Genomic DNA, 19,694 nt, shown 5'->3' on the forward strand with positions numbered 1-19,694 from the left:
AAGATAATAGAAATGATGTATATGAAATGTGCAAAACCAAACACAGATGGTCTCTGCCTGGATGATGGATGAGTTTTTCACTGTCTGCCCGTTTCACTGGAATGATGAGCCTTTTATACTCTGAGTCCCCATAGACAGAACCACTGATTCCAGCATAGAGTGGGTCTGGGTCAGCTAGACTGGAGGCTGTTGGCCCTCACCGGTGGAGACCTCTTCTTTCTGCTGGTCTGACATGTGGTGGGTCAGGCGCAGCCGACTGTTGCTGATCTGCAGCTCCAGTCGCTGGGGCTCCAGGGCCAGCCGGGTGGAGAGCAGTAGCCCATCTGGGTTCCACGTTCTGAACTGGAAACGCACAGCGAAGCCCCCCGAAGCAGACAGCGTGGCCGGGAGCGACAGGAAGCTGCTGCTGGAGCTCAGGAAGGTAGTGGACACCAGCTGGGGCTCAGAGCACGAGAAGGTCACGTTGCCCTGGTGACACACACAGAACACACATATGACGGAATGATTTACTCACACCATCATCAACATAATGAATACATAATTAATCTCATGTTGGGTTTACTGTACGTTCATCTGAGCAGAATGACAAACAGTGGGCTGGTAAAGGAAGGTATCAACTGAATATGGTACTTAGATAACTAAATTGCCTGTAAGAACCCCAAAAAATATTGAGAAAGTCATTTGGCTTTATATGGCAATCTGAAATGTAAAAGGTGCATTACAAGACCACCACAAATGCAGAAATTTAATACAATATCAAACTGTGACATTTCTGAGTTTCTCCGCTCCAATCTAGGTCAGCCGTCAGGTGGGCAAAGAAAGAACACACTAATTCCAAGTGGTCCAGAGGCCTTGTGTGGTACATGGAGCTAAAGAGCAGCCATGTCAATTGAGGTCAGCGGCCCATCAATCCCAGAGCCTCAGAGGCAGGGAAGAGCAATCGGCAGCACTTGACTCTCAATGTGATCCCTCGCCACCAGACCACCACCTCAGGTTCTATTCCACATTGAAATTCCATTACGGATTCCATCATGGTAGTCTATGGTAGTCAGTGAGAAAAATTGCTCACTTTCTCAATTGTAAGTAAAGGCCTTTTAACATAGCAATCAGAATTTCAAGGGAAAAAAAGGTGCCTGTGATACAATTATGTGGCACTTAGGCTTCTGTCTGATTTGATGGGGGGTCAGATATAACTTAAACGGTAGAGAGAATATAGATTGGTTTTCTCACTCAATGTTTTCCTCTACGGACAGAAAGCTATGTGACTAACTCAAATACAAATGTGATTAAACATAGTCAAATCACATTGTAGGCAAACGTGAAATCTCACTGCAACAGTGCAATTAAAACAGTCTGAGTTCACAGAGGCCTTGGTTGATTAACTACTTTGTCCCCATACTATTTTAAGGATGTACTAATAATCTATGGTATGGTTGGTTGACAATGGTTGTCATACCACGCTGTAGATCTGAGGCTTGCGTCGCTTGGCTAGGTCGATGATGTTGATCCCATTGTAGTAGAGGTTCTCCATGCAGCCATGGAAGTTCTTCCTCAGGAAGGTACCAGGCTTACCTGGCAGTGGGATGCCCCCAAAGCTGAGCTTTGATGAGGAAAAAGGGTGAAACAATGACATCACTTTTAAACGTATACAGGATTAATTCAAATTGCCACAATTAGTAAGATAACTTGGTTGAACTATTTACTTGGTCTGAAGTGTGGGGTGGCAGGGTAGCCTAGTGGTTAGAGCGTTGGACTAGTAACCGGAAGGTTGCAATTTCAAACCCCCGAGCTGACAAGGTACAAATCTGTCGTTCTGCCCCTGAACAGGCAGTTAACCCACTGTTCCTAGGCCGTCATTGAAAATAAGAATTTGTTCTTAACTGACTTGCCTAGTTAAATAAAGGTTACATTTTTTTTTTTAAGTGTCTGACTATTCTACAGTAAGGTGTTTGGATAGACACACCTCATAGTCCACCTCCAAGGAGTCTCCTTCCCCCTTGGTCCTGAAGTGCTGTGTGTGGGTGTCCACGGTGAGGTTGACCTGCTTGTTGAAGCGCTCGATGAGGACAGAGTGCCAGTGCTGGTCGTCCAGAAGACTGCTGAGAGTTACCGCAACACGACCACTGCTGAACCGCAGCCTTGTGTCATCTGAAGACAGAGAACAGACATAGAGCAAGATAATATGGTTACTTTTATATAGATCATAACACAGTCCAGTATATTGAGGAAAGAAGAAGTCTCCTTGTGTCCTGTTACGCATGACCTTTGACTCCTTGACCTCTGCGAGATGACCTTTACCAGGTTGAGGTAGAGGGCCAGCCTGCCCCGGTGTGACTAGCTCACCCAGGTTGAGGTAGAGGGCCAGCCTGGCCCGGTGCAGCTCCAGTGTAATGTAGTTGCCCCTCTGACCCTCTCCATGGAGCAGCACTCCCTCAGCCTGGCGGCTCTTGAAGCGCAATGAGATCACATCCTTCACCGTGCTCATGGACTTCTGGTTAAACCGGTAGAGCAGGGAACTTCTGCCATCAAAGTCTGCCACGTCTGATTCTGAAGGCAATCAACAGAAAGTTAAACGGTTTGGCATTGGATTACTTGCTCCCTGTCACAAAGAGCCTATTATGAACACACTGCTATAGCTCTCTGCACTTCATACCTATGAAGGAAATGCTAGTGTCCACACCAATGGTAGTATTTAAATGTACACTGAACAAAAATATAAAAGCAACATGTAAAGTGTTGGTCCCATGTTTCATGAGCTGAAATAAAATATCTCAGAAATGTTCCATAAGCACAAAAATCTTATTTCTCTCAAATCTTGTGCACAGAATTGTTTACACCTGACAGGTGTGGCATATCAAGAAGCTGATTAAACAGCATGATCATTACACAGGTGCGCCTTGTGCGGGGGAACAGAAAAGGACACTCTAAAATGTGCAGTTTCGTCACACAACACAATGCCTCATAAGTCTCAAGTTTTGAGGGGGTGTGCAATGTGTCGTGTGGGGGAGCAGTTTGCTGGTGACAACGTTGTGAACAGAATGCCCCATGGTGGCGGTGGGGTTATGGTATTGACAGGAATATGCTACGGACAACAAAAACAATTGCTTTTTATCTATGGCAATTGGAATGCACAGCGATACCGTGATGAGATCCTTAGGCCTTTGTTGTACCATTCATCCACCGCCATCACCTCATGTTTCAGCATGATAATGCATGGCCCCATGTCGCAATTCCTGGAAGCTGAAAATGTCCCAGTTCTTCAGTGGCTTGCATACTCACCAGACATGTCACACATTGAGCATTTTTTGGACGCTCTGGATTGACGTGTACAACAGCGTGTTCCAGTTCCTGCCAATATACACCAACTATGCACAGCCATTTTAGAGGAGTGGGACAACATTCCACAGGCCCCAATCAACAGCCTGATCAACTCTATGAGAAGTGTTCTGCTGCATGAGACAAATAGTGGTCACAGCAGATACTGACTGGTTTTCTGATCCATGCCCCTACCCTTTGTTTTAAGGTACACTACAGTATATACAAAATTATTGAGACACGCCTTCAAATTAGTATATTCGGCTATTTCAGCCACACCCGTTGTTGTATAAAATCGAGCACACAGCCATGCAATCTCCATAGACAAATGTTGGCAGTAGAATGGTCTTACTGAAGAGCTCATTGACTTTCAATATGGCACTGTCATAGAATGCCACCTTTCCAACATGCCAGTTTGTCAAATTTCTGCCCAGCTAGAGCTGCCCCGGTCAACTGTAAGTGATGTTATTGTGAATTGGAAACGTCTAGGAGCAACAACGGTCCAGCCGCAAAGTGGTAGGCCACACAAGCTCACAGATGGAATCGCAGAGTGCTGAAGTGCGTAGCGTGTAAAAATCATCTGTCCTCAAACTGCCTCTGGGGGCAATGTCAGCATAATAACTGTTTGTCGGGAGCTTCATGAAGTGGGTTTCCATGGCCGAGCAGCCTCACACAAGCCTAAGATCACCATGAGCAATGCCAAGTGTCAGCTGGAGTTGTGTAAAGCTTGCCCCCATTGGACTCTGGAGCAGTGTGAATGTGTTCTCTGGAGTGATGAATCACACTTCACCATCATGGCAATCGAAAGGAGGGATCTGGATTTGGTGGATGCCATGAGAACGCTACCTGCCCGAATGTACAGTACCATCTGTAAAGTTTGGTAGAGGAGGAATAATGGTTTGGGGCTGTTTTTCATCCCTTAGTTCCAGTGAAGGGAAATCTTAAAGCTACAGCATTCGATGACATTCTTGACGATTCTATGCTTCCAACTTTGTGGCAACAGTTTGAGGCAGGCCCTTTCCTGTTTCAGATGCCCCCGTGCAGAAAGCGAGGTCCATACAGAAATGTTGTTGAGATCGATGTGGAAGAACTTGACTGGCCAGCACAGAGCCCTGACATTAAGTACATCGAACACCTTTGGGATGAATTGGAAAGCCGACTGCGAGCCAGCCGACCTCACTAAAGCTTGTGGCTGAATGGAAGCAAGTCCCTGCAGCAATGTCCCAACATCTAGTGGAAAGCCTTCCCAGAAGAGTGGAAGCTATTATAGCAGCAAAGGGTGGACCAACTCCATATTAATGCCCATGATTTTGCAATGAGATGTTCGACGAGCAGGTGTCCACATACTTTTGGTAATGTAGTGTACTTGGTTTTTACCTGCATTAAGTACTAATTTCAGTTCAACAAAGGCTTTCTGCAGGGCAATAAAGGCAGAGTGAAACTCTGACAGAGCTTTATCAGCTGTGGGAGCAATAGCATACACCACAGTGTCATCTGTATACACTATAAAGTTACAGTTTTGTACAGATAAATGAATATCGTACATTTAAATATTGAAAAGAACCGGACCAAGAATCGATCCCTGTGGGACACCTTTTGTTATGTCCATAAAACATGATTATACACCATCAGTAAATACTCATTCACATACATGTTTGTTTGAACTCATCCAAGATTGATTTAGACTGTATTTGTCTTACAGGCCACATACACTACAACAACAAAAGTATCTGTGACCAACAGATGCATATCTGTATTCCCAGTCATGTGAAATCCATAGATTAGGGACAACTTAATGTTTAAATTGACTGATTTCCTTATATGAATGGTAACTCTTGAAAAATCTTTGAAATTGTTGCATTGTTGCGTTTATATATTTTTTCAGTATATATTATGCTGGAAGCCATTTCCATGTGTAACTGGATAGGGAAAATCTCTGACATAGACTTGTTATTTTTCTTAGATAATTGCAGTATCTAGCTCTTGTGCTCACTCACCCCTTTCTGTCATACACAATTGATTCCTGTAAGTGCTCAAAAAGGCAAGTTATTAGTTTGCCATAGGGAGAATTGTCAGCCTTACCCATTGAATTTATTCACTGAGAGACCTGGAGTACATTCATCTCTATTTACATATCCATTAATGTAATGACATGAACATTGCAGAACAACAACAAAAAAACTATTTTTCATCTCTCTCCCTCGCTCGCTCTTTTCTCTCTGTGTCATGAATTGATCAACCTATTTTATAGTTCAAAATGAAGATGTGTATTGCCCCTCCTTTTATTTTCTGTACTTTGAGCTGCATTTATTAGCAGAGCATCCAACATGAATACAGGGATCATGCTGTGGAACCAGTCGGCATGATGAAAGTGCTCACTCAGGGATAATTATAACTGTCCAGTAATACACTAATGATATATATATTAGTATGATGGTAATTCACTTGTTGATTAGAGTATTTTAATTTATTGTTGGAGCTAGTAACTTCAGCATTTTGCTGCACCTGTTGTAACACCTGCAAAATCTGTGTACACGGCCAATAAACGTTCATTTGATTAGATTGGTTAATATAGCATTACCCTGGATCTCAACTGGCATGCCTGCCTGGCTGTTACTGTCTGTCTCTATTGGTCGGCATTTTACTTTAAGAATTTGTGATAAAAGAGAGAATTGCATCAATATCAAAATCCTATCTACTATATTTCTGCAGTTGTCCTCAAACATCCTGCTTTCATTCAAGGTTATACACAGAAGTATGGTGTTCTGGATGTAATGGGTGGAGGGGCTACTTACTGTAGGCATTATCATATTAGCTGAACGTGTTTGGTCTGAATGTAAGGGCTGGTGGTCTGATCACTCACTGTAGGCGCAGCCTATATGGTCTGAATGTAAGGGATGGTGTTCTGATCACTCACTGTAGGCACAGCCTATATGGTCTGAATGTAAGGGATGGTGTTCTGATCACTCACTGTAGGCACAGCCTATATGGTCTGAATGTAAGGGATGGTGGTCTGATCACTCACTGTAGGCACAGCCTATATGGTCTGAATGTAAGGGATGGTGTTCTGATCACTCACTGTAGGCACAGCCTATATGGTCTGAATGTAAGGGCTGGTGGTCTGATCACTCACTGTAGGCACAGCCGTAGACCTCCACTCTGAGTCCCACCCAGCCACTGGGGTTCCAGTCCAGGGGGACGAAGCGCAGGAAGCGGCTTCTGAAAGAGTGGGACAACTTGTGGTGGACGACACCGTCAGCGTTCACGTTCCCCACAAACCTCTGCAGACAGATGGAGAGAGGAGGAAGAGAGTAGGGAGGAGGAAGAGAAGAAGGAGAGAGGAGTAAGAGGAGAGGGAGAGGAGAACAGGCAGCAGGGAAACGCCAACATAAATATATAAATACGTATTTAATATATACACTACGGTCAAAAGTTTAAGAACACCTACTCATTCAAGGGTTTTCCTTAATTTTACTATTTTCTGCATTGTAGAATAATAGTGAATACGTCAAAACTATTAAATAACACATATGGAATCATGTTGTAACCAAAAAAGTGTTAAACAAATCAAAATATATATTATATGTGAGATTCTTCAAATAGCCACCCTTTGCCTCGATGACAGCTTTGCACACTCATGGCATTCTCTCCACCAGCTTCATGAGGTAGTCACCTGGAATGCATTTCAATTAAGACATGTGCCACCTTAAAAGTTAATTTGTGGAATTTCTTTCCTTCTTAACCCTTGTGTAGACTTAACATTCTGTATACTCCCCTTGTCCTAAGTGTCAAAAATGACCCACCTTCACTGAACCCCAATAATAAAGCAGCTTAATTGAATTTTAAAACCCAAATCTATTTTGCATGAAGAAACAACCTTTCATTCATCACAAACTTTGTCCCTCTTCACAATGCTGAAAGACTGCATTTAAATCAGTGGAAACCCTCATTTTCTATTACAACACACCTGTCATGATTGTTTTCTTTACTAAAGTAGAGGTTTATTATTATTATTGCTAAGTTACTGCATAGGTGTAAACATACATTTTTTAGCAAGAGATAGCACTTGTAAAGCCTAAGAAAGTAGCCGAAATGTGCAGAAAGTAGTTTCGAATGCATTTTATTGAAGAGAAACAAGAACAGTCTTGAACTTTATTTGGCAACATAGTGATATATTCTTATATACTGTACAATGAGGAATTCAACTACAAAATACTAGTCTTCTACCATTTTGTTGAGCCAATGCTCACAACCACAAGGTGTAAAAACAACAACAATAAATAAGAATAAATTAATAGAGATACAAAACAAAAACGTGAAGAACATGAATCAATCAACTCTAATTAGCACATGCAGGACAATATGCAAGTGTGTGTGCATGGACTTTGCAGATATATTTCTCACATGTGCAGCACATATTTGTTTTCCAGTCCTTCTTTGGGGGGCATAATTGGCATCTCCTCCTCTTGCCTGCCACAGCTGCAGCCTCAGGTGGATCAGGACAAGATTCAGCCCCCTGAACAGCTTTCACAAGCACTGCAGAGGCTGATGTGCGGGGGAGGCGCTCCCGTCTTTGAATGTGTGAGGTTACAAGTGCCTTTCCCAGCTGCTCCAGGAACACCCTCCTCTTTTTCCACTTATCAGGCATCCAGGTATGGTTGAACTTGTTCCATACTACAAAGTTATTGTATGAGGACACATCAAAGATGTTATGGAAGATGACCAGGGGCCAGTCATCCTCCTGCAGCTGTAAATTCCAATGACCTTGTCCAGGTTGTCCATGCCTCCTTTGTTGTGGTTGTAGTCCAGCATGACGGCGGGCTTCCTGTCGTCGCGATCTCTGATCCTTCTGTAGCTCAGTTGGTAGAGCATGGCGCTTGTAACGCCAGGGTAGTGGGTTCGATTCCCGGGACCACCCATACGTAGAATGTATGCACACATGACTGTAAGTCGCTTTGGATAAAAGCGTCTGCTAAATGGCATATATATATATATCTCAGCCGTTTTGTGCAGTGTGCTCAGGAGGACCACATTCATGTTCCTCTTTGGGAGGTAAGAAACTAGAGTGATAGTGAAGGCAAACTTTGATGAGAAGGCCTCTCTCCCCCTTGTTGTGAGGAGTGCAGGGGGAGCTCAGGCTTGTTATTTCTAACTGTGCCAACCATGGTGATCCTCCTCTTCAGGAGCTGCTGGCTGAGTTCAATCAGTAGCACACAATCTCAATTTCTCATTGTGTGTGTGTGGTTTTTGTGGTGTGTAAATGATTTGATAACTGCCAGATCAAAAATGACCCTAAGACAATCTTTGTACCCTGGTGGTGTACAGCTTTCATGGAAATATGAACTAAGGCGATGTTTCACTTTTTCTCATGTTGTGGGTCACCCTAGCAAAAAATATAATTTACGGGATTTTCTCTGCTGTTAAACATAGTGGCGGGTCATTTTTTACCCCTAAAACAACACAAGGGTTTGAGCCAATCAGTTATGTTGTGAAAAGGTAGGAGTGTGTCATGACGTTGGCCTGGGGGATAGGTTTATGAGTCATAAATACCTCTCCCCCCTTTTTCCTCTCTCTCTCTACCCTACTGATGTTACATTTGCAAAACCCTTGGTTAACATAGAGATTCTGGGAAAATCAGAAGGTGGGGGAAAATGAACAATATTCTGGTAATCCGACCAATTGAACATATGATGGTACTTATGAATATGATGTCAGTTCGGTTGTCATCTGAGACATTCTCATCAATGATAAGATGACAAATTCTACAGTGGAAAGTCTACACATCAGAGTTATCGGATTCACATGGAATTGTTGTTCAACTTAAATGTTTGAATATGAAATTATTCTTGATGGGATGAAATGTGATTTTAGCTTCTAAAGTGTGAGATTTGGGTTTTCATAAGGTAGGGCTCTGCTCAATCAGTGGTCCGCCCCTGTGAAGGGACATGGGCTATAAAACTTTTCAAACACGCCCTCCTCTCCCTTCCTATATAAAGCCTTGACGACAATATAACCTCCTGTTCCGAGGATGTGGGGACGACGGTCCGATGTCAGAATTGTTCAGATAATAACTACAGAACGAAGCCAACATCAGCGTGAGCTTTGGTTGCGAATGGTATGAACTTTGAACTCTTATTCACTACAGCATTGATACCTCCTATCCGTTGAGTTAGCAACAGCCGCTGCAAACGAGGGTTAGGAAGGAACAGAAAGAGTATCCCGTCTGTCACACAACGAAGTTACTACAACGTATCCAATTGACAACCAGAGACATTCTTCAAAGGACAAAGGACTCGGCTGGACAACACGGCCTTCCATCTACCACCAACCTACCGAAGTGCAGCTCAGAGTAAATATTTATTGCATTTTCCTTTTCCAAATGGGCGGTAATTTAGAATGCATAAGATACTGTATTTATGATTGCACAGCTTCGCCCTTTATTCCTCAGTCTTCCCGCCCTTTCACTCAAACCCAGCCCCGTTTCTTTTGTGTAACAAGCTGTCATATCTGTTCCGCCCGCTAGGGACGTTTTCCTTTATGACGTAATTTGTAATCAAGTTATGATTTAATTATGTGTATGTCTAATTCTGTGTGATTAGTTAGGTATTTAGTAAATAAATAATTAAACCCAATTTTTTATTGCTGATTTAACTTGTTAGCCAGGGTTCGTGAAGATAACCAAGAATTTACAACTTTCAGATGAGACTGAATTAAGATGACGATTAATATTGACGTTCGTCGTAGTGAGGAGACCAAAGCGCAGCGTGGTGTGAATAAATTATTTTAATGTTAGACGAATGAACACGAAGAACACTAAACAAACAAACAAAATAATAAGACGATCGTGACCGCTATCAATACTGTGTGCAAACATGCAACATCACATAGACAATAACCCACAAATCACATTACAAAACAGGCTATCTACATATGGTTCCCAATCAGAGACAACGACAAACACCTGCCACTGAGTGAGAACCATATCAGGCCAAAACACAAAGAAATAGACTAACTAGACATGCAACATAGAATGCCCACTCATATCACACTCTGACCAAACAAAACATAGAAACAAACAACACAAATAATGGTCAGCGTGTGACGACTAGGTCTTTAAGATTTTATTCGGAAGATAACAGCACTATAAATATTATTTTGTGGTGCCCAGACTCTCTAGTTAATTACATTTACATGATTAGCTCAATCAGGTAATATTAATTACGGATAAATTATTTTATAGAATAGCATGTCATATCACTTAATCCGGCATACCCAAAGACACGACAGGTGGTATACAGAAGATAGCTCTATTTGGTAAAATACCATATTATAGCAAGAACAGCTCAAATAAGTAAAGAGAAATGACAGTCCATCATTAGTTTAAGACATGAAGGTCAGTCAATATGGAAAATGTCAAGAACTTTAAAAGTTTCTTCAAATGCAGTCGCAAAAACCATCAAGCGCTATGATCAAACTCGCTCTCATGAGGACTGCCACAATAATGGAAGACCCAGAATTACCTCTGAATTACCTCTCAATTGCAGCCAAATAAATGCTTCACGGAGTTCATGTAACAGACACATCTCAACATCAACTGTTCAGAGGAGACTGTGTGAATCAGCCTTCATGATCGAATTGCTGTAAAGAACCCACTAGCTAAGGACACCAATAAGAAGAAGAGACGTGCTTGGGCCAAGAAACGCGAGCAATGGACATTAGACCAGTGGAAATATGTCCTTTGGTCTGCAGTCCAAATGGATGATTTTTGGTTCCAACCGCCCTGTCTTTGTGAGAAGCAGTGTAGGTGAATGGATGGTCTCCGCATGTGTATTTCCCACCATAAAGCATGGAGGAGGTGTAATGGTGTGGGGGTGCTTTGCTGGTGACACTGTCTGTGATTTCTTTAGAATATCCCTCAATAATTGCCCTGCATTTAACGTCATCCATCATTCATTCAATTCTGGCCAGTTTCACAGTCCCTGTCGATGAAAAACATCCCCACAGCATGATGTTGCCACCACCATGCTTCCCTGTGGGGATGGTGTTCCCGGGGTGATGAGAGGTGTTGGGTTTGTGCCAGACATAGCATTTTCCTTGATGGCCAAAAAGCTCAATTTTAGTCTTCTCTGACCAGAGGACCTTTTTACATATGTTTGGGGAGTCTCCCAGATACCTTTGGGCAAACACCAAATGTGTTGTCTTATTTATTTATTTTAGCAATGTTTTTTTCTGGCCACTCTTCAGTAAAAACCAGCTCTGTGGAGTGTACGGCTTAAAGTGGTCCTATGGACAGGTACTCCAATCTCTGTTGTGGAGCTTTGCAGCTCCTTCAGGGTTATCTTTGGTCTCTTTGTTGCCTCTCTGATTAATGCCCTCTTTGCCTGGTCCTTGAGTTTTGGTGGGCAGCCCTCTCTTGGCAGGTTTGTTGTGGTGCCGTATTCTTTCAATTTTTTAAGAATGGATTTAAATGGTGCTCCGTGGAATGTTCAGAGTTTATGATATTTTTTTATAAACCAACCCTGATCTGTACTTTCCACAACTTTGTCCCTGACCATTTTGGAAAGCTCCTTGGTCTTCATGGTGCCGCTTGCTTGGTCGTGTTCCTTGCTTGGTGGTGTTGCACACACGGGGGCCTTTCAGGATAGGTGTATATATACACTGAGATCATGTGACAGATCATGTGACACTTAGACTGCACACAGGTGGACTTTATTTAACTAATTATGTGACTTCTGAAGGTAATTGGTTGCACCAGGTCTTTTTTAGGAGATTCGTAGTAAAAGGGGTGAATACATACACATGCACCACTTACCAGTTTAAATATATTTTTTTGAAACAAGTAATTTTTTTCATTTCACTTCAATTTGGACTATTTTGTGTATGTCCATTACATGACAACCAAAAAAAATATATTTAAATGACAGGTTGTAACGCAACAAAATAGGAAAAACGCCAAGGGAGATGAATACTTTTGCAAGGCACTGTAAATGGAAGAAGTTTGTAACCACCAAGATTCTTCCTAGAGCTGGCAGCCCGGCCAAAATGAGCAATCGGGTGAGAAGGGCCTTGGTCGGGGAGGTGACCAAGAAACCAATGGTCACTCTGACAGAGCTCCAGAGTTCCTCTGTGGCCATGGGAGAACCTTCCAGAAGGACAACCATCTCTGCAACACACCACCAATCAGGCCTTAATGGTAGTGGAAGCAATTCCTCAGTCAAAGGCACATGACAGCCTGCTTGGACTTTGCCAAAGGCACCTAAAGGACTCAGACTGTGAGAAACAAGATTCATTGGTCTGATGAAACCAATATTGAACTCTTTGGCCTGAATGCCAAATATCACGTCTGGAGGAAACCTGACACCGACCCTATGGTGAAGCATGGTGGTGGCAGCATGTTTTTCAGCAGCAGCAACTCGGAGGCTAGTCAGAATCCAGGGAAAGAGGAACGAAGCAAATTACAGAGAGATCCTTGATGATATCCTGCTCCCGAGTGCTCAGGACCTCAGACTGGGGCGAAGGTTTACCTTCCAAAAGTACAATGACCCTGTGCACACAGCCAAGACAATGCAGGAGTTGCTTCGGGACACGTCTCTTGAGTGGCCCAGCCAGAGCCCGGACTTGAACTCGATCAAACATCTCTGGAGACACCTGAAAATAGCTGTGCAGCAACACTCCCCATCCAACCTGACAGAGCTTGAATGGATCTGAAGAAAAGAATGGGAGAAACTCCCCAAATACAGGTGTGCCATGTTTGTAGCATCGTACCCAAGAAGACTCAAGGCTGTAATCGCTGCCAAAGGTGCTTCGACAAAGTATTGAGTAAAGGGTCTGAATACTAATGTGATATTTCCATTTATTATTTGTTGTCATGATCAATTAGCCTTTTAAAATGATAAACTTGGATTAGCTAACACAACGTGCCATTGGAACACCGGAGTGATGGTTGCTGATAATGGGCCCCTGTACGCCGATGTAGATTTTCCATTAAAAATCAGCCGTTTCCAACTACAATAGTTATTTACAACATTAACAATGTCTACACTGTATATCTGATAATTTGATGTTATTTTAATGGACACATTTCTTTTGCTTTTCTTTAAAAAACAAGGACATTTTTAAGTGACTCCAAACTTTTGAACGGTAATGTAACTAACTAATAACTATACATGAAAAACGAACATCTTGAGGGAACTGTGTTCTCTAAACAAATCCGGAGAGCAATTACAGCTCTGTTATCAAAGGAGTCGATGTTAACCACGTATGTCTGAACTGACCTTGTATCTTGTCTAGGAAAATGGCTTTCAGCAAAGAATTGAAAAGGGTTTTGTGTCTTCTAGGACAAATGTTTGGATCATAAATATAAATGGATGTAGTTCCCACGAAATGTGAAAGGTATGAAACATTACTATGTTGCGACGAAGCAAAACTCTATCCAAATGACTCTGCTTTAAGATGAAAAAGTTCACATGTGTTGCGTGGGTCGCGTTGCATGGATCATGTTGCGTGGGTTGTAATGGTGAGAATTTCCACCAGTGCACGACCACACTACTCAGGGGGGGGGGGGCAGTACTGTGGCAAGTAGTGACTGTGAAGAAAGAAAAAAAATGGTACCACATATCGTCTGCTCCCAGGGAGATAAAAATGACCTTTCTCTGAGAATGTGAGATGTCATTCTTCTTCTTCATTTCCATCTCCCTATCCCTGTAACCTCCACTGCATCAACAATCTGTATTGGGAGGCTGAGGGTGATGAATGGAGTGAAAGAGAACAAGAAAAAAGTAAAAGAAACTGGGATGACAGATCACAAGCGACCGTCATAACGGATTCAAGGCAGGTGACGAACTAAATGGATAATGATGTGTATCACAGAGTAAAGGAAAGAGGGATTGTTGACACCGGGGCTCCAGACTTTGTGAATAGTCCAACAGGGTCATTAATTCACTTCTCCCTGCAGTTGAAAACACAAAAGCACATGGGGAGGTAGTATAAGAGGCACAAATTACACACACATGGAATGCATGCAGTAGAATGGAGGTGGAGTGTCACCTCTCTGAAGGAGAGTACATAACAACTGGTCTCTTGGTAGACAAAGAGACAGTCCTGCAAGTCAACTATTTAGCCTGTTATTGTGATTTATGCACATGCTTTTCTGAGTCCATTTAAGTGGAGCCTGGCGACAGTATTTTAGAAGAGGTGCAAGCTAAGCACTTGCAAATGCATTGTAACTCATGTCTATGCAAGATAAGCATTTGGAAACTCGCTAGGGTTTACTCATCCATTCAGACCATGCAGGCTACTGCAATGCATATCCTCCACAATGTAAAGTAACTTATTTAGCAAATTAAATTAGAAAATTGTTTGCTTCACCAAAATATGGCATATATATTCATTACTGAGAAAAATATATTTCTCAATATCCATGATATGATTACAGCAATTTACCACAATAACCTCCAAACACATGCCTACTATTACTAGAGAGAAAAATCAGCTAAACAAGCCCTTATATCCTTCAGGCAGGCAGTAGAATACAGTAGCTACTACAGTAGCTCAAACTATAATAGTTGAGGTTTTCTGCACAGAATATCGACCAGGATAAAGCCAGAGTTTAGAAGAAATAGTGAAATGGTATTTGATGACAAATAAATGTCTCCTCTTTATTGCAATTCCAGATAATTGCTTTCCAGGGAGGAACAGTGTGTAGACCTTTTGTTTTTCAGTATTTATATAATACCTGTGAGGAAGCAACAAACGGATGGACCCTGAAATAATTCCTATTTTTTTCAAGGGAAAACTGCTGAAACTGAGCTCATCCAGTCAAAACAATTACATCTCTTATTTCCCAAAGGTAGTTTGGGAAATACATTTTGACTGGACATTAAATTACTCCCTTGATTGCAATCAATAGTTGAGTTGTACTTCATAAGGTGTCAATATATCAATTTCCTATGAAGATGGACACAGCACTCCAAGATGACATGTTATTTTCCAGGTTAGAGGTTCTGTCCAATTATTGTGCAGATGTAAACCAAAATATCTGGAACTCTTGAGAGGACAAAATACCTCCCATTGGACCAGAGCTTCATGTTAGTCACTGTCCACATAAACAGCTCCTAACCCCACAGTGACTTCATGATTTCTATCCTGTATCCACCCTGAACCGATGGCCTCCCTCCCCGTTCATTACGACTCTACTCTTCCTCTCTCATGACAAGGTCCCTAACGTCACGTACGTCAGCTAAGAGTACATACACTCCAATGTGAAACATCACTATTGAAGGACTGGATGCCAGGAAATCAACATTAATTGGGGATCAAGTACATATACAGTATCAGTCAAAAGTTTGGACACACCTACTCATTCGAAACACAAGATGTCCTTTTCTTTATTTTTACTATGTTCTACATTGTAGATATAATAGTGAAGACAATTAAATAACACATATGGAATCATGTAGTAATAAAAAAAAGTGTTAAATCAAAATATATTTTATATTCTTCAAAGTAGCCACCCTTTGCCTTGATGACAGCTTTGCACACTCTTGGCATTCTCTCAACCAGTTTCACCTGGAATGCTTTTCCAACAGTATTGAAGGAGTTACTACAAATGCTGAAAACTTGTTGGATGCTTTTCCTTGATTATGTGGTCCAACTCATCCTAAACCATCTCAATTGGGTTAAGGTTGGAGGCTAGGTCATCTGATGCACCACTCCATCACTCTCCTTCTTGGTCAAATAACCCTTACACAAAGAGTGTGTTGGGTCATTGTCCTGTTGAAAAACAAACGATAGTCCCACTAAGCGCAAACCAAATGAGATGGTGTATTGCTGCAGAATCCTGTGGTAGCCATGCTGGTTAAATATGCCTTGAATTTGAAATAAATCACAGACACCATCACCAGCAAAGCACCCCCACACCATCATTTACATTTACATTTACATTTAAGTCATTTAGCAGACGCTCTTATCCAGAGCGACTTACAAATCACACCTCCTCCATGCTTCAGATACGGACATCATCTGTTCACCTACTCCTCGTCTCACGAAGACTCGTCTCACGAAGACACGGCGGTTGGAACCAAAACTATAACATTTGGACTCATCAGACCAAAGGACAGATTTCCACTGGTCTAATGTCCATTGCTCGTGTTGCTTGGCCCAAGCAAGTATCTTCTTCTTATCGGTGTCCTTTGGAACAATTGGAACATGAAGGCCTGATTCACATAGTCTCCTCTGAACAGTTGATGTTGAGATGTGTATGTTACTTGAACTCTGAGAAACATTTATTTGGGCTCCAATCTGAGGTTCAGTTAACTTTAACAAACTGTATCCTCTGCAGCAGAGGTATCTCTGGGTCTTTCTTTCCTGTGGCGTTCATCATGAGAGACAGTTTCTTCATAGCGCTTAACGGTTTTTACGACTGCTCTTGAAGAAACTTTCAAAGTTCTTGAAATTTTCCGAATTGACTGACCTTCATGTCTTAATGACGGACTGTTGTTTCTCTTAGCTTATTTGACCTCTTGCCATAATATGGACTTTGTCTTTTACAAATAGAGCCATCTTCTGTATACCACCCCTACCTTGTCAGAACACAACTGATTGGCTCAAACACATTGAGGTTAGAAATTCCACAAATTAACTTTCATCAAGACCTGTTAACACCTGTTAATTTAAATGCATTCCAGGTGACTACCTCATGAAGTTGGTTGAGAGAATGCCAAGATTGTGCAAAGCTGTCATCAAGGAAAAGGGTAGCTACTTTAAAGAATCTCAAATATATTTTGATTTGCTTAAAACCTTTTCGGTTATGACATGATACCATATGTGTTATTTCATAGTGTTGATGTCTTCACTAGTATTCTACAATGTAGAAAATAGTAAAAATAAAGAAAAACCCTTGAATGAGTAGGTGTCCAAATTTTTGACTGGTACTGTATATATCATCCTGATCTTCCTAATGTCATGGGTTCTTGTATTATCGAATCAGCCTACATTTTAAAATCACACATTGCACGGAGTTCCACCGATCAAATAACTACACAGTAGCTAATCAAGCATCTTGTAATTTACTCAACATTCTGTAGGGTCCACAGAAGACTTATCCCATTCTGTTCACCAAAGTATTTAGAGTATAGAGAAGATATGGCACAAAGGCAATTTACTCTAATTACCCAAATCTTACAGAATCCCTCTGCCGAGGGCGCTGTTCGGTTCATTTCCAGTGTGTGTTGTTGTTTATAGCAGGCTGTGTGTCAGTGGGTCACAAACCAGTAAAATACATAGAGCCGGGTGGCTCTTTTTCACCAAATTTTGACTTAATATTCATAGCTAACAGGCATGTCAATCAATGATTAAAAATATACTGAGAACACAAAACATTAAGAACAGCTATTCTTTCTATGACATACTGTACGCTGACCAGGTGAATCCAGGTGAAAGCTATGATCTCTTATTGATGTCACTTGTTAAATCCACTTCAATCGGTGTAGATTAAGAAGGATTTTCAAGCCGTGGGACAATTGAGACATGGATTGTGTATGTGTGCCATTCAGAGGGTGAATGGGCAAAACAAAATATTTAAGTGCCTTTGAACGAGATATGGTAGTAGGTGACGGGCGTACCGGTTTGTGCAAGAATTGCCACGATGCTGGGTTTTTCACGCTTAACAGTTACCCAAGAATAGTCCACCACCAAAACGACATCGAACCAACTTGACACAACCGTGGGAAGCATTGGAGTCAACATTGGCCAGCATCCGCGTTGGACTAGTAACCGGAAGGTTGCGAGTTCAAACCCCCGACCTGACAAGGTACAAATCTGTCGTTCTGCCCCTGAACAGGCAGTTAACCCGCTGTTCCCAGGCCGTCATTGAAAATAAGAATATGTTCTTAACTGACTTGCCTGGTTAAATAAAGTTAAAATAAAAAAAAAATAATAATAAATAATCCCTGTGGAACACTTTTGAACATCTTGAGTCATCTCGAGTCATCATCTCGAGTCTATGCCCGACAAATTGAGGCTGTTCTGAGGGCAAAAGGAAGGGGTGCAACTCAATATTAGGAAGGTGTTAATGTTTTGTACACTGAGTGTATATATGGCAACAAGTAAAGAAGGAGACAAAAACAACAGCACCTCAACAGCCTCTTCCCCAAGGATCGTAGAGATGATATCTGAATAAGGTTTATATCCCCTCATTACTGTAGAGCAGCTGTAACAGTATGTTTTCAACAGCACAACACACTAAGCTCATTAGATTGTGTTCTACACACTGTTTCACTCCAGGGGTAGAACAATTGGCAAATTGATGGAACAATTGTACTTTCTTAACAAGCTCAGAGGGGTTTTCGTGAACATACATTAACAATGGAACTGCACACAGAGCTTTATGATGTTATGCACATTTGGAGCAGATCGCATACATTTTCTCTGAAAACCAAAGACTGCACTGAGCTTACATTCTCAAATGAACTGATTTGAAACACAAAAACCAAAAGTGAACCAACACACCACAGGTACAAATAATATCATTGGACTTCATAGCACAAAATAATACAAGATTTCATCACCTAATAGCTAGCTGGTCACTCACTCACTCACTCACTCACTCACTCACTCACTCACTCACTCACTCACTCACTCACTCACTCACTCACTCACTCACTCACACTTTTTCTAATTGGATCAATAGCAGCTGGTTCATGAGTGCCATCCTGTAGTTCATAACTTGAAGAACTCCATGTTGTGCCATTGCAGTGCTGGCCTGGCTGTGTGACTCTAAAAGACAACGACAGCTGAGAGTTGCAAGAATAGATAATCATGTTGCCCTTGTGACCTGGTCTGGCACAGGGCAGAGATAAAAGGACTGAACCACTGTCTCTGTCTTGTGGCTGTGGGTGTTGATGTGGTTGTGTGCGTGCATATGTGCGTATCTGCAGTGCATGTACGTTATTATGTGTGTGTCACAGAGAGAAAGGAGAGATTGAGAGTGTTGAGAAAGTGCCTATGTCAATGTGTGTAAATCTTTAGTGCAACAAAACTGCTATTTTCATACGCAGCACATAATACCTTGTAAACTTACAGGAGTTGCTGCAACCTGGCAGACGCAGGCAGCTGGTGTTCTCATTAGCCCTCTCAGCCGGCACCGCCATCAGCAGGCCATTACCTTCCAACTTCCCTTCCCAGACAGATGTCAATTCTCTGTGTGGCATACAGTGTCAAACTGTGGTCGCCCACCTCTGGTCTGCTTTATTAGGGTTGTCTCACTAATTAGCTGCCACTTCTGTTTCTGTAGGCAGGTTTCAAAACCAAATGACACCTTTTGTCTTCTTACATTAACAAAGAAGTGAATGGCATGACAATTCAGCAGATGTTGTCTCCTC

The 19,694-nt window shown here is 42.0% G+C and overlaps 1 protein-coding gene across 2 annotated transcripts in view; it reads right to left on the reverse strand.

The window, feature by feature from the left end:
* LOC118371848 (contactin-associated protein-like 5) overlaps window positions 1-19,694 on the reverse strand; it is a 109,906-nt gene that overhangs the window by 30,808 nt on the left and 59,404 nt on the right. Inside the window, exons 4-8 of one of the 2 annotated variants that reach the window (XM_052522949.1) lie at window positions 6,449-6,596; window positions 2,344-2,547; window positions 1,964-2,148; window positions 1,457-1,600; window positions 201-468 (exon numbers count right to left, since the gene is read on the reverse strand). In XM_052522949.1, the coding sequence (XP_052378909.1) occupies window positions 201-468; window positions 1,457-1,600; window positions 1,964-2,148; window positions 2,344-2,547; window positions 6,449-6,596 (949 nt within the window). Of the gene's footprint in view, window positions 1-200; window positions 469-1,456; window positions 1,601-1,963; window positions 2,149-2,343; window positions 2,548-6,448; window positions 6,597-19,694 lie in introns of those variants that run through there. The other variant, XM_052522948.1, reaches the window with a different exon arrangement.

This window comes from Oncorhynchus keta, chromosome 7, assembly GCF_023373465.1.
Source record: "Oncorhynchus keta strain PuntledgeMale-10-30-2019 chromosome 7, Oket_V2, whole genome shotgun sequence".
Taxonomy (NCBI): Eukaryota; Metazoa; Chordata; class Actinopteri; order Salmoniformes; family Salmonidae; genus Oncorhynchus; species Oncorhynchus keta.